The sequence below is a fragment of the Misgurnus anguillicaudatus genome, unplaced genomic scaffold (assembly GCF_027580225.2).
Source record: "Misgurnus anguillicaudatus unplaced genomic scaffold, ASM2758022v2 HiC_scaffold_28, whole genome shotgun sequence".
NCBI lineage: Eukaryota > Metazoa > Chordata > Actinopteri > Cypriniformes > Cobitidae > Misgurnus > Misgurnus anguillicaudatus.
This window is the reverse complement of record NW_027395278.1, coordinates 6382243-6400173: the sequence shown is the minus strand read 5'-3', so window position 1 is coordinate 6400173 and position 17931 is coordinate 6382243. Positions and strand designations below refer to the sequence as shown.

General features: G+C 36.5%; 1 protein-coding gene across 7 annotated transcripts in view; it reads right to left on the bottom strand.

The window, feature by feature from the left end:
• The window catches only part of LOC129417342 (60 kDa lysophospholipase), a 38068-nt gene that overhangs the window by 7771 nt on the left and 12366 nt on the right, over positions 1-17931 (bottom strand). For all 7 annotated transcript variants that reach the window (XM_055171959.2, XM_055171955.2, XM_055171957.2 and 4 more), the window contains 8 exons: positions 17524-17607; positions 16927-17053; positions 15592-15704; positions 13862-14047; positions 13682-13795; positions 12831-12950; positions 12161-12256; positions 7514-7677 (listed from right to left, as the gene is read on the bottom strand). In XM_055171959.2, coding sequence (XP_055027934.1) covers positions 7514-7677; positions 12161-12256; positions 12831-12950; positions 13682-13795; positions 13862-14047; positions 15592-15704; positions 16927-17053; positions 17524-17607 — 1004 coding nt within the window. The remainder of the gene's footprint in view (positions 1-7513; positions 7678-12160; positions 12257-12830; positions 12951-13681; positions 13796-13861; positions 14048-15591; positions 15705-16926; positions 17054-17523; positions 17608-17931) is intronic.

The following is a 17931-nucleotide window of genomic DNA, read 5'->3' as shown; positions in this document are numbered from 1 at the left end:
GAAAACACCCCCTTCTATTTGCCTGCTTCTGTTTTTTCCTACTTTTCCTTATTACTTTGAAAAGGGTAAACATCTAGAGGTCCCAAATTGTCAAATCAGACATTGCTGTTGTCACAACAGATCTAAAGGGAATCATTTTTCGTCGGTTTTCAATGACTCAGAACGAAATTGAAAGTCGAAAGTTGTCAGTTCTCAGGTCAGTTGAACCCTTAAGTGTTTTTAATGGTGGAACATGTTTGGACTTGCACTGCAAACAAAAAGATGCTGCCGTAACTCTGGCGTATCCACTGACGACTACACATGCACAAATCACGTATTTAAAGGAACAGTTCACCTAAACATTTTTATTTTATTTACTCCTCAAGTAGTGGCAGAATGCTGATGCTGCTCATATCCAAAAATGTAACATACTATTCTGTCGCTGTTTAGTGCTCTATGTAAAAGATTTAAAGGAAAACAGCACAGTTTTTCGATATTTTACTATGTTCTTACCTCAACTTAGACAAATGAATACATATGGATCGTAATCTTTGTAAAACGTGTCGTGAATGTGTTAGAATTTAGCCTAGCCCCATTCTTTCCTTAGGATCTAAACAGGGATAAATGTAGAAGCCACCAAACACTTCCATGTTTTCCCTATTTAGTTCCCTATTGTAGTTACTCGAGTAAATATGGTGACACAAAATAAAACGTGGCATTTTAAGCGGATAAAAAATGAGAACTATATTGTATGGCGGAATAGCACTTAGTTTGCAGCACTTTGACCTTGCGTGGAGTAATATTGATGAAAGTTTGAGCTAGGGGGAGTAGTCAAGAGTGATGATGTTACAGCATGCTGAGGTACTCTTACGCCATACAAGTTCTCATTTTTTATCCACTTAAAAAAAATCACCACGTTTTTTTGTGTTACCATACTTACTTGTGTAACTACTCATGTAGCAGTCTTAAAATAGGGAAAACATGGAGGTGTTTAGTGGCTTCTAAATTCATCCCTGTTTGGATGAATGGGGCTAGGCCCAATGCTAACACATTCACAACGCACTGTATAAAGATTAAATGCACGCATTGAAAAAAGATAGGTATGTATTAATTCGTCTAAGAACATAGTAAAATATTGAAAAACTGTGGTGTTTTCCTATAAGTAATTACTGACTGAATGTTTTAATTAAAGTTTTAAAATTTCATTTGTGCTAAGCATATTCAAACTCACTGCTACATGATTGGTCACATGATATTGAAGATTTTGGCATCACCTTGTGCAACACGTCTGTGAATACACAAATGTGAATGCAAATGTCAAAGCTGCCGAAGACAAAAGATTTTTAGCAAATAACGCATTCATTTTCAGTCTTTTCCTCACACAAATCAATTGCAAAGCTTCAAAAGTCCATATTGTCCCTGTATTAAACATAGGCTGTATAAAAGATGGACGCTGTGTCCATGACATCACCAGGTTTCTGAAGATAGTGGCTGAATCCCAAACCGCCTACTTCCATACTATATAGTACGCAAAGTAGCGCTTTTTACATACTATATAGTATGGAAGTAGGCGGTTTGGGATTCAGCCAGTTTTTGAAGATTAAAATAGGCGGTGCCTGCCGTCGCCATCTTGCCCGCGTATCACTCGCAGATATCCGAAAATGGGTAAAGAGGCGGGAAGTGGGTGAAGCTGAGGTGGCTGGTTGCTGAAACCACGACCCCCCTAGCTCGACTGTAGTTACGGCAGTGGCTGTTCAACCATCACTCAAGCGGCCACCCCCTTAATTATGCAGAACTTTAAGGCGTAATATAATTTAAACGGATGAGTTATAAAAAATTCCCTTTATTTACATATACAAAAAGCTATATAGACCAAAAACACTTTTTGTACCCAGCTGTAAACATTATTTTCTACTGTAAAGTGGAGACAGTCTTTATCGCCCAGTCGATGAACTGCAGTTTAAATCACTTCAGTATTGGCTTCATCAGAGAGATCGGAAGGTTGCCCCTCAATATTAAACTTGGAAAACGTATTCCTGTGGCTCAGTTGTTAGAGCATTGTGCTGGAGCGGAAAAGGTCATGGGATCGATCCAGGGTACACATGCTAATAAAACCAAATCTATTCCTTGTAATGCACTGTATGTGATATGGAAAACAGCGTCTGCTAAATGTAAACGAAAGACATTTTACCAAACATTTTCTACAGTCAATTTTTTTTTTTTCAAAAAATAGCCCCAAGCTGTCACTGGGGCAGTAACCCTTCATAAAGTAAACTTGCACCTAAATATTTCATATATGTACATACAGGGACAGTTTCCTAGACTGGGTTTAGATTAATTTAGGAGTAGGCCTTATAGGTTTATTTGGACATTTATGTCGTTTTTGAAAACATATCTTGAGACAAGATAATGTCACTGATATTTCAGTACAAGGTGTTTTTAAATTAATTAAACATGCAATTTAGTCTGGGACTAGGATAACAGCCCTACAGGTACCTGAATGGTAAATATTGTTATCAGATGAATACATGGCTGTACCAAAATTAAACATATTAGGTTATCTTTTTAAAGGGTACTGCTACAGTAACAGCTTGGTATAATTGTGCATTTGGTATGTGTATAGTTCTTTTATGTCCTATGAAAAAAAGATTTAAAAGGTCGCAGATGCGGACGAGAAACGCCGCATCGTGCCATGAATCTAAAAACAGAACGCATTATTTTCTATGAATGTGCGCACACCGGCGGGACCTGGCGGCATCTGTCCGCCGTGACTCTGGACACTGCTCAAATCCCTGTCACGCCACAGAGCGCCACTCACGTAGTTTAACATTAAATAACATCATATTTGTCCCAAATCGTTAGCGATTAACATTGACTGCTAACGTATATTTTGTCCTAGATGCGATGCAGGGCTACGCCGTTCATCCGGTGTGCGACCCCCTTTAATGATGTGAAACATAAAATGTGTGTACAGGTCCAAGCAAACAGAGCTAAAATGATCTGACCGATAATGAATCCAATTATGCATCTCTAATCACTTGAATCACACACTTTCTCTGTCTCTGGACACTGTGCTAATTTAACAGCCCCTACTTTCTTTTATTAAGGCTTCTAAACTCTTATTAATGAGGTTGACACTGTGTATATTGTACATTATTTCTCCATAGAGAGAGAGAGAGAGAGACAGAATAAGACGTTAAGTGGCTGTTGATGGTCTGTAGAGGATTAGTGTAAAAAATGTGAAGACTTCGTCCCAGTTTCTTGATTTTTCAAATAATTTGCTTTGCTCGACAGAGCATAATGTGGTCATTAGGGGAAATTCTTATTAGTACAATTACATGCACACAAACAGTGGAATTAGGGCAGACATACAGTAGACTTAACATCCGTTTAAGGGAGTTTATCTGCAACTGTGGTACAGTATACACCACGGCTCTGTATTGTCAGTTGGCTAGCAGTCAAGAATTAAAAATGTGACAAACAGCAGTAAAATAAACATTACAGGGAGAACCGGTTTAGCTGTTATCCGTAAAATTCTCCTTTAAAGGCAAATCTGATTGCTGTTTTCAAACTAGGCGGTCTACTAAACATTTGCACTACATTTGCATGCCCTATTTTAGCACAAATCCTGCATAATATTTTTAAACTACGTGTCTAAGTGTGCTAAATGATGTTACTTAAGTTAAGATAAAGTCATTATTTTTTGCTTATACATGTTACAAATGATCAAGTCAGAATGAAGCTCTATTCGGACGGGATTAGTTTTAATATAAAGACAGCTGAGTTACGATTGTTATCACCCGACGTCTGTGATTTCATGTACTGATTCAGACATATAGCATGGGAGTGTCTGTTTTGTGTATCTGTGTGTTGGATAATATTACGTGTACTGAATGCGTGCAACACGTATGGTAAAAAATAAATAAATAAATAAACTTCTAAACAACAAACTTAAAATTCAAAATTATTTACTTAAGAAGCACTTTAAAATACAATTACAAGGACTAGTTACTTTAACAAACCCACTGAAATAAACACAATTACCTTTTATAATAATAACAACATAAGCCTGCATAATTGACAAATTAAAGTAAGTATAGACCGTTTCAGTAGTAACAACATAAACAAGCGGCTGTCACGGTCCGCATGAACTTCCGGTAAACTTCGCTAAAAATATATAACAACAAAGTTCTTTAAACGTAGTTTATTTATATAACAAGCAAAAAACAACAACACATAGATTACCTAGGAAACCAAAACATTAGTTATTTTCGACGAGGCATTTGTTCAAGAGATCAGTTTAGCAACTAGTCAGACCATTAAAAAACCAAACCGGAAGTAAGGTTCGGATCCAGACGTGTATCACGTGCGTCCGATGAAACCGTATACTAAGCTGACATTACTTTGATTTACAGTTACATGATTAAGCCGTTGACTTTATTATTGTATTCTTTAGCTCTTCGCTGGATGGCACAAACATAAATATCCACGGTAAACGTAGCGCAATAAATGGAAAATGTATGCATTCAATTACGTCATTTTAACTTTTTTGACAAGTTAGAAGTTGCTATAAATTAGCAAGTTTATAAACTAAATTACAAAATAAAGTTGTAAGAAATTAAAGGTTCAATTTGTAAGATATTTGCAGTAAAATATCCAAAAACCACTTGTCCGGTGTTATATATTTTGTCCAGCTGATTACTAACAATATCTATAATGTTTTCAACTACTTGTAAATGATGAGAAAATTGCTATCCTAAACAGTGACACGGGGCAGTGCAGTTGCCTGTAAATGACGTTAATATCTACGTTACCCTTTGTTACCGCCTTTACTGACGTAAAAACCACATGACAACAGTGTCGTGGACAAATGCCGAAGTAATAGCATCTGTCGGGCCACTCGCTTTTTTATGGTAAGTTTGTTCATCTGAACACTTAATTCTGTGCTGTGTTAACAAACCATCGTATTGGACTAATACTGTAAAATCTATGACTAACAATTGCGTTTTAAACAATACATGAAACCTTACATAATGAAAAAAAAAATGATGTCATCGAACACAACATTTATAAAACTTGATTATCTCATGTGTAACATGATTTCTCATTACCGTCTGATTGATGGCCATCAGCGTTTGAGTTAAAGACAACAAATCCCATCAGTCCACGCTGCTTCAGAGCATCATTAATCTACGTAATTGTTATTGATTTGATCTGGCGCCCTCTAGTGGCGCGGATTATACAAATTGCACCTTTAAGCCCATTTAATTTTATTTTTTTATTTATGCCAACTCCTCACTAGTCAAAAAAGTTGAAACTAGGGCTTTTATGATTAATCGTTCAAATGCGTGTTTTCTCTATGAATGAATTTGGATGAAATAATAACAATTAATAAATTATTGAAACTAAAAAGTTGAAAATAAGGCTGTAATGAGTAATCGCGCAAATGCACATTTTCTCAATGAATGAATTTGAATGAATCATTATTAATTAATGAATTATAATGAATTATGAAATCCCGGCACATCCAAAAGCCAGAGGGCGCTCTCTTGAAGAAACTCCAATTGTGCCAAAGAAGAAGTACCATTACAAACACAATCCAGGGCTGCGTCCGAAAACTCTAAATTGCTGCCTTTTAAGGCAGCTTTCCAAGGCAGGAAGGCATCAAGGCATGTCCGAATTCAATGTTAGGTTTACTTCCTGTCTCCTGAGATACCTATGCGTGGGCGTACAGTAAGAATGTGATTGGTCGAGCCTGGTCGAGTTCGAAAAAAATAAAATGGCGGCCAAGGACGCGACTGGAGCATAAATTTAGTGTAAATAAAGGTAGAGTTTCACTTTTTACACCTTTTAATTGCATTTCTAGCGAAGAAATTAATATTGTAGTTTTCAAATATGTGATTAGTTATCACAAAGGCGCTCTCTGTTTTTATTTCAAACACGCTGCCTTTGAGGTGTGTCCGAAAGTCTTTCTCTGAGCTGCCTTCATGCCTCTGAAGTAATTTCCTCATGAGACAGCGAGGCAACGAGTCACTGCCTTGAGTTTTCAGACGCAGCCCAAGAAATGTCTAAGATAATTTATATCGCTGTTCTTCAAATTGTTTCCGGTATTTTCAAGATAATAAAGAATATTTTGAATGATTTTGTTTAATGAGTGTTGCTTTTTAAATGCATGTTATAAACGACTCAGACTCATAATGATTTTAGATTGATAAGGACTTCTTACTGACCAAAACGCACAAGATGCGCATTAAACACAGAATTGCCAAAATCGATTTCAGACCGGTCTTTTTAATGGGACACGCGATTTATCGTCACAGCCCTGGTTAAAATGACTTGATCATTCAAGTTTTTTATATGTAAAAATGTAAGTGCAACAAGGACTTTTTTTTACAGTAGTTTACCTTGACAAAATGAGATTACATTTGGACAGAATTAACTTTTTTTTTTTTAAACAGTAGGTAAATTTCTCTGTAAATACTCCACAGATTAAAATCACAAACTTGTCTGTGAAATGTCAGTTTCTCAGTCCTCCTACGGGAAAACTAATCTCGTCCGAATAGGGCTTTAGATGATATTCATTTCTGTAAGACACGATTCTACAAATTTTTTTACAAATTTTCTTAGCATCGTTTTCAATTGAAGGTCGAAAACCATGTTTAAGATTTAAACAATAAAAATGGATTAAAAGGGTTTTCTAATTTTTTAAAAAGAAGTCGTGCTTTAAAGGGCATGCATATGGGTTACATAGACAAGGTTCAATCAAGACAGAGCATAAACATCTTAAGTTTCACCAGTTTTCAAGATGACAGAGAGACTGACAGGAAGATAGTTTGAGTTTGCTAGTAAAGAGGGGATAATCTGATATAAAATGAGGAAAAGAAAAGGAATTATTTATGAATGGTTTTACTTACTGTACACCTGCAGTTAAAAGTTTAGACATACATACTTCATTCTTAATTTTTTTTTTTACATTTTGGATAAACAATAATGTCACCCAAACCATGACTTAAACAGAAATGTAAAAACTTAAGCTTTTAAACTTTCTCAGGAGTAAACAGCAATGAGTTTACACTATGCAATTTTTGCCTGTTATCCCTTCATTATCTCATTAAAAAAACATTCAAAACAAAAAAATTGAAGGCACAACTTATACCTACTCATCTATGAAAACTGAATCACAGAAGCATACGCCTTTAGATCAAAAGGTTCAGCAATGTTGAAAACATGCTCTGCAAGATAAGATCGGCACCAGGGGTAGAAAACTTTGTAAATGAGGTGGACAAAACTAAAACAGTATTGCATTAAAACTAAAACCTTTAGGTGACTAAAGCTGTGAGCACTTTGGTGATGTCAGTGTGAGCAAAGAGCAGAAATGTGTTACAGGATAAAAGACCTGTTATACAACATGCCCACACACATCTCCGCACCCACATGTTAGCTGTGGCTGAACAATGGCAAACCTTCAGTCACAGAAGAACATTCAGTTACGCACTCATTCACAAACGTATCGAGCTATACCACCCAGCCTTACCTGAAGCGAACGGCATTGCGGAGGGGTGTGTTGCCAAAGCGATCTTTGGCGTAGACGGTTGCCCCCTGACTCAAAAGATACTGAACTACTTTCAGATGCCCGTCGCATGCGGCGATGTGAAGAGGGGTACGGCCATCATAATCGGCCATGCTCAAGTCAGCACCCTATAGAAAAAAATTTGAAACATTTTAATTAAACTACAACCCGAATTCCGGAAAAGTTGGGACGTTTTTTAAATTTGAATAAAATGAAAACTAAAGGAATTTAAAATCACATGAGCCAATACTTTATTCACAATAGAACATAGATAACATAGAAAATGTTTAAATTGAGAAATTTTACACTTTTATCCACTTAATTAGCTAATTTAAAATGTAATGCCTGCTACAGGTCTCAAAAAAGTTGGCACGGGGGCAACAAATGGCTAAAAAAGCAAGCAGTTTTGAAAAGATTCAGCTGGGAGAACATCAAGTTAATTGATATTAAGTCTGTAACATAATTAGCTATAAAAGGTATGTCTTAGAGAAGCAGAGTCTCTCAGAAGTAAAGATGGGCAGAGGCTCTCCAATCTGTGAAAGACTGCGTAAAAAGATTGTGGAATACTTTAAAAATAATGTTCCTCAACGTCAAATTGCAAAGGCTTTGCAATCTCATTATCTACAGTGCATAACATCATCAAAACATTCAGAGAAACTGGAGAAATCTCTGTGCGTAAGGGACAAGGCCGGAGACCTTTATTGGATGCCCGTGGTCTTCGGGCCCTCAGACGACACTGCATCACTCATCGGCATGATTGTATCAATGACATTACTAAATGGGCCCAGGAATACTTCCAGAAACGACTGTCGATAAACACAATCCGCCGTGCCATCAGCAGATGCCAACTAAAGCTCTATCATGCAAAAGGAAGCCATATGTGAACATGGTCCAGAAGCGCCGTCGTGTCCTTTGGGCCAAGGCTCATTTAAAATTGACTATTTCAAAGTGGAATAGTGTTCTATGGTCAGATGAGTCCAAATTTGACATTCTTGCTTGGAAATCACGGACGCCGTGTCCTCCGGGCTAAATAGGAGGGAGACCTTCCAGTATGTAATCAGCGTTCAGTTCAAAAGCCAGCATCTCTGATGGTATGGGGGTGCATAAATGCATACAGTATGGGCAGCTTGCATGTTTTGTAAGGCTGTGTGAATGCTGAAAGGTATATAAAGGTTTTAGAGCAACATATGCTGCCCTCCAAACGACGTCTATTTCAGGGAAGGCCTTGTATATTTCAGCAGGACAATGCAAAACCACATACTGCAGCTATTACAACAGCATGGCTTCGTCGTAGAAGAGTCCGGGTGCTGAACTGGCCTGCCTGCTTTCACCTATAGAGAACATTTGGCGCATCATTAAATGAAAAATACGTCAAAGACGACCACAAACTCTTCAGCAGCTGGAAATCTATGTGAGTCAAGAATGGGACCAAATTCAAACACCAAAACTCCAGCAACTCATAGCCTCAATGCCCAGACATCTTCAAACTGTTTTGAAAAGAAATGGAGATGCTACACCATGGTAAACATGCCCTGTCTCAACTATTTTGAGACCTGTAGCAGAAATCAAATTTGAAATTAGCTCATTTTGTGCATACAATTGTAAAATTTCTCAGTTTAAACATTTGCTATGTTTTCTATGTTCTATTGTGAATAAAATATTGGCTCATGTGATTTGAAAGTCTTTTAGTTATCATTTTATTAAAGTTTAAAAAATGTCCCAACTTTTCTGGAATTCGGGTTGTATGTACACTATGGCTATGCTACACTGTCAGAAAGAAAATGGTCAAAATATGTACCTCAGCTGTCCCTTTCAAAAAGTACAGCTTTGCACAAAGATTAGCTATTAGCACCTCAATGGTACATACTGGTACCAAATGATACATTTAGGAGCTTTTTAAAGGGTACTGCGCCAGTGAGAGCTGGGGTAACCATTTTGGTCATTTGTTTCTAACAGCGTAGACAACTTGGGACTTCTCGGAGCACTTACGGCACATTCACACGGGGCGAAAACGTTAACGCTTGACGGAAGGCTTGTCTGAAGCGTGGCCAACAGGCAATAACAGTGGCCGCGACACATGCGCCGGTCTTCCATAAACGTAATTGGCTGGCTTTCCCTAGGTTATTTGCATAAAGTGATCTGATTGGCTGACGCACACGTTGCCGCTTGAAATGTTGAGAAATTTTCAACTTTTCCCGTGAGCAACGACAGTTAATACGCCGCAGATGGATCCACAATTCAGTTCGTCAACGCATGACGTCACCCATAAAAAGTGAATGGGAACCATAAACGCTTACGCTCCGTGTGAATCTACCGTTACAGTGTGCATTACTTCTACTTTTGCATATTTTATTGCCTTTATTATTCTCCACATTTGTAAGTCGCTTTCAAAAAAGTGTATTCAACATAAGTATAGAAAGCCAGGTATCACCTGGTTAGTTTTTTTGGCAGTACTGCATTTGATTAAATTCACTGAATGATTTTGGTTTGTTTTAGGGTCAGAGTAAAAATTATTGGTAAAGAGATGAAGACATTGAATTGACATAAGCTGTAGGCAAAACTAGAACCCATACAGGTACCAATACCTACTGTAATGTATCCACAGCAGCATCTCCCCAATTGTGGGTATGTGTTGCAGGGGACAAAGCGTGGGACGATTTGTTTTCATTGGCCTATTAGGATTTACTTCTGCGCCTTTTCTCTCTTATTTGCATTTGTTTTAATTGCTACGGTCATTTCAATTCTATGATGTTATGTCTTATATATTTTCTTTCCTGCTTATTGTGTTTTTATCCATTCTAATTTTATGATGGTGTTTCCTTTGTTAAGCACTTTGGTCAGCCTTGTGGCTGTTTTAAATGCGTTACATAAATACACTAAACTTGAAAACTTCAATGAACAAACTGGAAAACATCAAGCGAACAGATTGCCAAGGAACTATAATCCCAATTGTTTTGTTTAAGGCAGGCATTGCTTAATAAAATGCTACACATTACTCCTGACAGGTAATCACAGAAAATGTAAAATAAGTGATTTTAGCACCACCAGTCAATTTTTTTGGTGATCATAGGATTCAGATGTTTAGGAACCCCTGGTCTACAGCCACTAATCTTTGTCACAGCAATACTTAAATTGAAAATGGGTCACCTAATGTAAATATACACTGCAGTAAATGTTATATTTCACTGTGTATGTAGTTATGAGGGACTGTGGGTTTAATTTTATGATGTTATACAAGCAATCCAGTTACTTTGCTTTTCCACTACTTTGACCATAGGGAATATTTTGGCGAATAACAAATCTATTAAAAGGTCCCGTTTTCCTGATCCCATTTATCAAACTTTAGTTAGTATGTAATGTTGCTTTAGAGCTTAAATAATAACTGCAAAATGATAAAGCTCAAAGTTCACTGCTAGGCGAAGTCCCCTTTCAAAGCCTACAGCGAACGGCCGGTTTGGACTACAGCCCTCTACTTCCTAGTTGAATGACATAAATATAAGAGTTTTTCACTAAACACCGCCCACAAGAATACGTCAGTCGCCACCTAAGCTCAAACGGTTTTGCTAAGCTAAGCTGCTGTCGAATCACAACACACTAAACAAGCTACACAAGCAGAACATTTTACGTATTTCTGAAGAAAGGACTTTATAGGACAAGGGAGACATCAGCCCGTTTTTAGGATAGTGAAAGCAGCAGTATAGAGGTAAGTAAGTTGTGTGGAAAAATACAGTGTTTTTGCATGTGAAACATGAACACGTGTTATTGCGCACTGTAAACACAATCAAAGCTTCAAAAACACAAGAATGGCACCTTTAAATTGCAGGAACTATGACTATACTAGAATACTATACTTTATTTTGTCTTTGCATCACAAAATGTAAATGATATGGGGTAGCATATAATTATGCTAGACAAATTACCTTGAGAAACTACTGTAAACACAAGCCAAATCTATTACATAAGTAACATGAATTAACTGGGTTAGGGTTATCAGCTGTATGGCTACATAAATAAAACAGCAGTACACTGAACTAGAGGCCTTATCTGCATTATCGAACTGCAGATGAAAAACATGTTTTGGTTTCCTCTTCTGTTTAACTAGTGATGCCATGACACTAATGTTTGCGATAAGCAGGGTCAACATTTATCTTATACCAACTGTGTCCAAACTGATAAGGGCATAGATATGCAAACTACACATGTAATATACCGTATGCATTTACTAAATAAATTGTGTTGATAACCCAATCTGCAAACACAAACCCATTGTAATTTGGAAAAAGATTATAAATCATCTTGCGCACAACTTTCAATCTTTCAGCACAACAGAAAGACGTTGAGTCGTTCTAAAGGAACGTGTGCACGTGTCCATCAAAAAGACTGTCAGAACAGGTCTCAAAACTGGTCTAAAAACAGGTATTTGGAATTATGGGTGAAGGGCCATTTGTTCGGCAGAAGTGGTAGTATTTTGGTCCAACCTGACTGACAGTTTGCGTTAAAGGTTTTAAGAAACTACCCCATGTGTCTTAACAAAGAGTGTGATAGAATACAGTCATAGCATAGGCATGTGCTGGTTTATCGGTATGTAACCGCAAACACCCAGCTGCTTACCATTTCTTTTATGGCCTCTAACGCCTCAATGTCTCCAATCTTAGCAGCAGCGCAGGCCAAAGTAGGTGTTAGGGCATCCCGGATGGCTTCAAGTTCCTAAGAACATTAGTCATATTATTGTTAGTTACAAAATGGGCAGAGCAATGTAACTAAACATTACATTTCAGTTTATATGAGATGTGTGAGAACCAATGAGATTTTAAGTCATGGACGTGCTGCCAAGTTTGAATGTATCACTCCGATCTGTTGGTTTATATATTTATTAATTAAATTTTTTGCCTCAAAATATTAATACTTTTTCTCCCTCAAATGTCTATTTACTTTAGAAGACGTTTATGAACCAACTAGATAATAAATCATAGATGTACATGGTTTTAAAGGGACACTCCACTTTTTTGAAAATAGGCTCATTCTCCAGCTCCTCTAGAGTTAAACATTTGATTTTTACCGTTTTGGAATCCATTCAGCGGATCTCTGGGTCTGGCGGTACCACTTTTAGCATAGCTTAGCATAATACATTGAATCTGATTAGACCATTAGCAATATAAGAGGTTTAAAATTCTTTGGTGAACTATTCCATTTAAATGATGATGAATACTTGAGATGTTGTTTGTTTTTTATTGCAAGCAAAAACATTGTGAATACATATAAAGTGAATGTGGCAACTCACCTCTTTACAGCTAATGCTGAGGGACTTGGCAATAACCTGAATAAAGCGACTGTCGCTGAGAGACAGCTTTGCTCCCTCCAGGTCAGCTATCATCTCACCACGTAGATTGCGGCTCAGCATCTTTAGAACAAATCGTGTGTTTACAGCTTAAAATAACATGTCTTGCACTGTTTGAAGCTAAATGCTCCAAACTAGTCAAAATTGCCTTTCTGTTAAAGCAATTTTTGGTAAATAAACTCCCTTAAAAACACACTTTCACACTGTCAATAGTGTAAACTGATACAGTTATGTGTTAAAAATCATGGTGTTTTAAATGTCTATATAAAAAAATTAAAACAAAACTATTTTGCCAAGACAACAGTTAAAATAGTAAGTAGTAACAGTTTGTTTTTTCTTTGCACAATTTAACAAAATAACAACTTGACTGGAAATGAGACAGTATTATATACACACAAAATAATAATTTACCAGATACACAGACAGACAGACATTATATATACAGCGGGGAAAATAAGTGACACATCAGCATTTTTATCAGTAAGGGGATTTCTAAGTGGGCTATTGACAAAATTTCCACCAGATGTAGCCATTAAGCCAAATATTAAATATATACAAAGAAATCAGAACATTTAAGTATACAAGTTGAGTCATAATAAGTCCCCTTACTGATAAAAATGCTGATGTGTCAAAACTTACTTTCCCCACTGTACAAACAAAATAATATTTACCAGATATAGATAGACTGACAGACAGACAGACAGACAGACGGTAAAACATTTCCAAGAAGTAGTTGAAGAAACACCCATAAAGTATATGTGGTTGAAATCACATTTTCAGAACACTCTGCATACCTTCTTTTTTTCTAGCGTACTGAGGTCTGTTTTTGCCAACACATAGGAGAGTTTTGACAGAGCAGATTCTGGGGTCATATCGCACCCAGCGACCAAACCTGCATCACTTAGGGCCTAAAAGAGAACATTCCGGAATGACACACTGTTGTAATATAGCTATTTTAAAGCAAACAGCCATACCTTGCCAGTGGCGTATGATGTTGTGACCGAGCCCCTGAGACACTGGGTACAGTTGATCATAATAAGTCCTCTCTCTGTCGCTTTACGGATCTCCTCCAGCAGGTCTGCTCGATTGTCAGGGGCGTTACCGCTGCCATAGGTCTCCAGAACGATCCCCTCCATAGGAGGCTGCAAGAAGGCCCTGACCTGTGCAAGGAACAAAACCGATTAAAAAGTTTAAATATATTTTCGCTAATAAAGTAATATTTTACAATATTTATGCTTAAATAAATTAAAAGGGTTACGTTTATAGAAATTATTTAAAACTGCATCCAAAAAAGGCAGCATTAAAATCACATTTTGTCTTTGCAAAGTCAAACCAATTTTGGTTAATGTTATGTAAACTGTAAGTTTATGTGCAGAAATACAGCTCAGCTATTATTAGGTCCATTTATTAACAGACATCGCAAGCTATACGTTTTATTGTTACCAAGAAGTGTCCCAATTGGATGGCTAACCCATCACGTCTCCATATTGTTGTACTTTGGGATGTGTGTGGCCCAAGTGTCCCACAGAGAAAAGAATTAACGATGCTAAAGATTAATTTAAAACCCTGGTGGACCCCACACCCACTACAGCACATCTGGAGCTGCTCCTAAACACCTGCACACCCAAGGACATTTCAGAGGAACCACAGACACAACAGAGCTTTATCACAGGTCAAATGAAAGTTAAGTCTGTTGCAACTTGATAGCTATTAGGATACATTTCCAGGTACTAAGCTAATAATAGTTCCATAAACTTCTAGCAATGTCATACTTAGATACAAAGAGAAAATGTGCAGAATAAATCATCAATACCTTCACGGTTCCATATCATTTTAATCTGACTTTCAACAGAAGAGTATATTAGCATTAGGGCTATAAATGAACGTGAAGAGGTGTCATAAAAACAGAAGCTTATATAAAGGATCTGCCATAAAAACTGAGGTCATAAAAGATAAAAAATCTACCCAGGCCGTGCATGGCAAAACAGCCAGATTGAGGTAGTAAATATTTGCATCCTTCCCCCACTCCTCTTAATAGAGGTGGCGTAAATGTTAGTGCCAACTCCTGGCTTTTTTGTAAAGAATTAGACATGCCTCATAACTCTGCTTCATTATATACAGACCAAATAACAGCAGCTAGAAAGCAACACTAAGCACTGGTGGACAACCAAGAAACTACAGTTTGCACATATTGTAATTTGGCTTATAGTAGAAACAAAGTGAAATCCTGCATTTGAATTAACGCTGTAGTTTACTCAAATTTCGAAACTTAGTCATTTACTCATCTCTACTGTTGTTCTAAACCCATATGTGTTTTATTTTTTATATAGAAAAATACATGGATGTGTCAAAAAGGGACACACCCAACCACTGGGTTAAATTAACCCTAAAATGTTTATATTTGACTCAACCATGGGATTTTTTTTTGCTTGTTTAAATTTCAGTCGATTCACTGAAAATGCTCCAATACATCATCGCTCTGAAAAATTCAAAAGTGGTGCTTATACACAAATTACACCAGGTTTGATTTCAGATATCAGTGAGATTTGATAGCAAATAATTTTAATTTTGGATGATGGTAGCAGTGGAAAGAACACCAAACATGTTCTGCTAATTTTGTGTACCACAAAAGAGGTTAGGAATTTCTTTACTTTGGTTAAATGAACCAAATAAAAATTTTTAAGACATTACCACACAGCCTTACAGTTGCAGCAGTGATTCCCGGGAAAAGACGCAGGAGACCCACATTGCGGTTCATCTGCGTGTTGACGGTGAATTTAGAGGTTGTGTTGGCTCGCCATACAGTATCCCAGTTAACTGAAACAATAGAAAATGCAGCAAAATGCTTGTTATTACACATAAAGAGAATACTACAATGGCTTTAGTACCAACATTACATTTCAAGAATAGGATATGCTTTACGGTTTATTTGGATATAGTTACGCAGCTTTTTTTAAAGATTAATTTAATATTTTACTTTTAAAAATGTAATTCAGCTGAAAGAAACTTCTAATATCAATCTAAAATAGGGTAAAATATAGCTTTTCATTATACATTTATACGCTTTTATCCTAAAATAATATTTTAACTACCAATTATATTTATAGTTAGAAACAATCCAAATATGGGAATAATGGCTAAAAGTTGCTCAACATGTTTATTAACATTTTCAAGCATCAATTCCAAATTTATAGAGGGTATGCACGTGACGTCACCTTTGGCGAAAGTGCCTGCGGTTACGCCCACTGAGTGGCAAAAGACAGAGCGGCACCATTTGAGTACAGTGTAAAATCAGGGAAAACGCGTCTAAATGAGAAAAAGCTGTTGTGCGATAGACTGTACTAACAGATTAACAAGAATTCTGAGCTATCGTTTTACAGACTGCCAAAAAACACTGAAAGAAGAAATAAATAGATCGTTCATGCCAACGTCCACAGACCACAGGTGGGTTGATAACTTGCTAGGGTCACTATCAAGCAGAGGTTTTACTTTCTACTAAAATTTATTTTTCACGTATTTGTATTTAATTCGTGTTCTTCTGTGGAAAACAAACATTCCAAAGCATATTATCATAATTTTTACTCTATTACATTTCATAAATACACGTGTTTGTTTTACATTTAATATTAAAGTGCATTAACGTACTTTTAATCAAGTAAAAGTACACAATTTTAATGTAAGTAGATATTAAATAAATGTTAATATGCAATAAAAAAAGAATACACAGTATGATTCTATGCTTTAGAATGTAGTGAAGTAAAATTTTTCCCAATACAAACATCCTAATAAAGCACAGATGCTTGAAAAATGTAACTAATGTACCTAAGTATTGTCCACCTCTGCTATCAAGTCCCAAAAAATTCAATTTAATCTGACAATAGTCAGTTTTCCTGGCAGCCGCTATGAAAACCAGCCATTTTGTTGAACGTTTGCCACTTAACAGGGCGAGTTCCGGCGTGGTCACGTGGAAAAGTGACGTCAATGCATACACTCTATAGACTTTTAATGTACATAAACCTTTATGATAAACTGGAATTACTTTTGATGTCAACTTCAGCATTGGCTAATGGTGGCAGATTTGGTGAGCTGAACGCATTAAAGCTTCCAGCATCCACTTTGGTGACACGGTTACCCCTGTACAGCTTATGATGAAAATAAAGGCACACCTGTGAAGAAAATGACAGAAAGGGATTATTTGTTATACTCTGAAAAATTTGAACAGCGCAATTTTATGTCTCTTTATTATACCAGACAGTATTTTCCTATAAGCTATAGTAATTTCAGTTCTGTCAACCCTCATTAAAACACCTTATCATGGTGCCATCAAAACATGTAGTGACTTGTTTGGCAGGTGGTGTACAGGTGTACTTTGTGTTTACGTCATTCTTTTTTGCACAGATTTAAAGATCAGAAATGGCAGAAATAAAATATATAAATTTTCATGCATACATTTTATTTCATATTCTATAACTGATTTTAGATTTAATGAATACGGAGTAAAGGGATGTGAAAACAATACCATGTTAACATTTGCCCTGAAATACACGTCTTAAAATAACTAATACTGACTGTATTCAACACACTGCATGTGTAATGGTCATATGCATCTGACAGTAAGAATGAAAGGCAGTTTCACCTCAGGGATGACAAACTGTCCAGCTATCAACAGCGCCCCCAAGAGGTTGTCTCTCCCATCATTTCTCATCTCATAAATAGGCACCTGGTTGTTTTGTAGAAAAGAAAAAGAAAGAAAGAATTTGATGCACAGGTGTTAAAAGTTAACCACAGATTTAATAACTAAGTTAATGCACATTTAACATTAAGTTAATATGCATGTACGCACAGCGTCAAGACCTAGCCTTTTAATCTTAATATATAACCATACATCCATCATAAAAATGTTAGTTATTATAATTCATTAATTTCTATTATTAAAATAAAACATTAAACCAACAGAGTGAACATTATTTACTTCATTGATTACACAAACCCTTTCAACAACCAACTTTTTTTCCAAGAATAACACTAACAGTAAAAAGCTTGC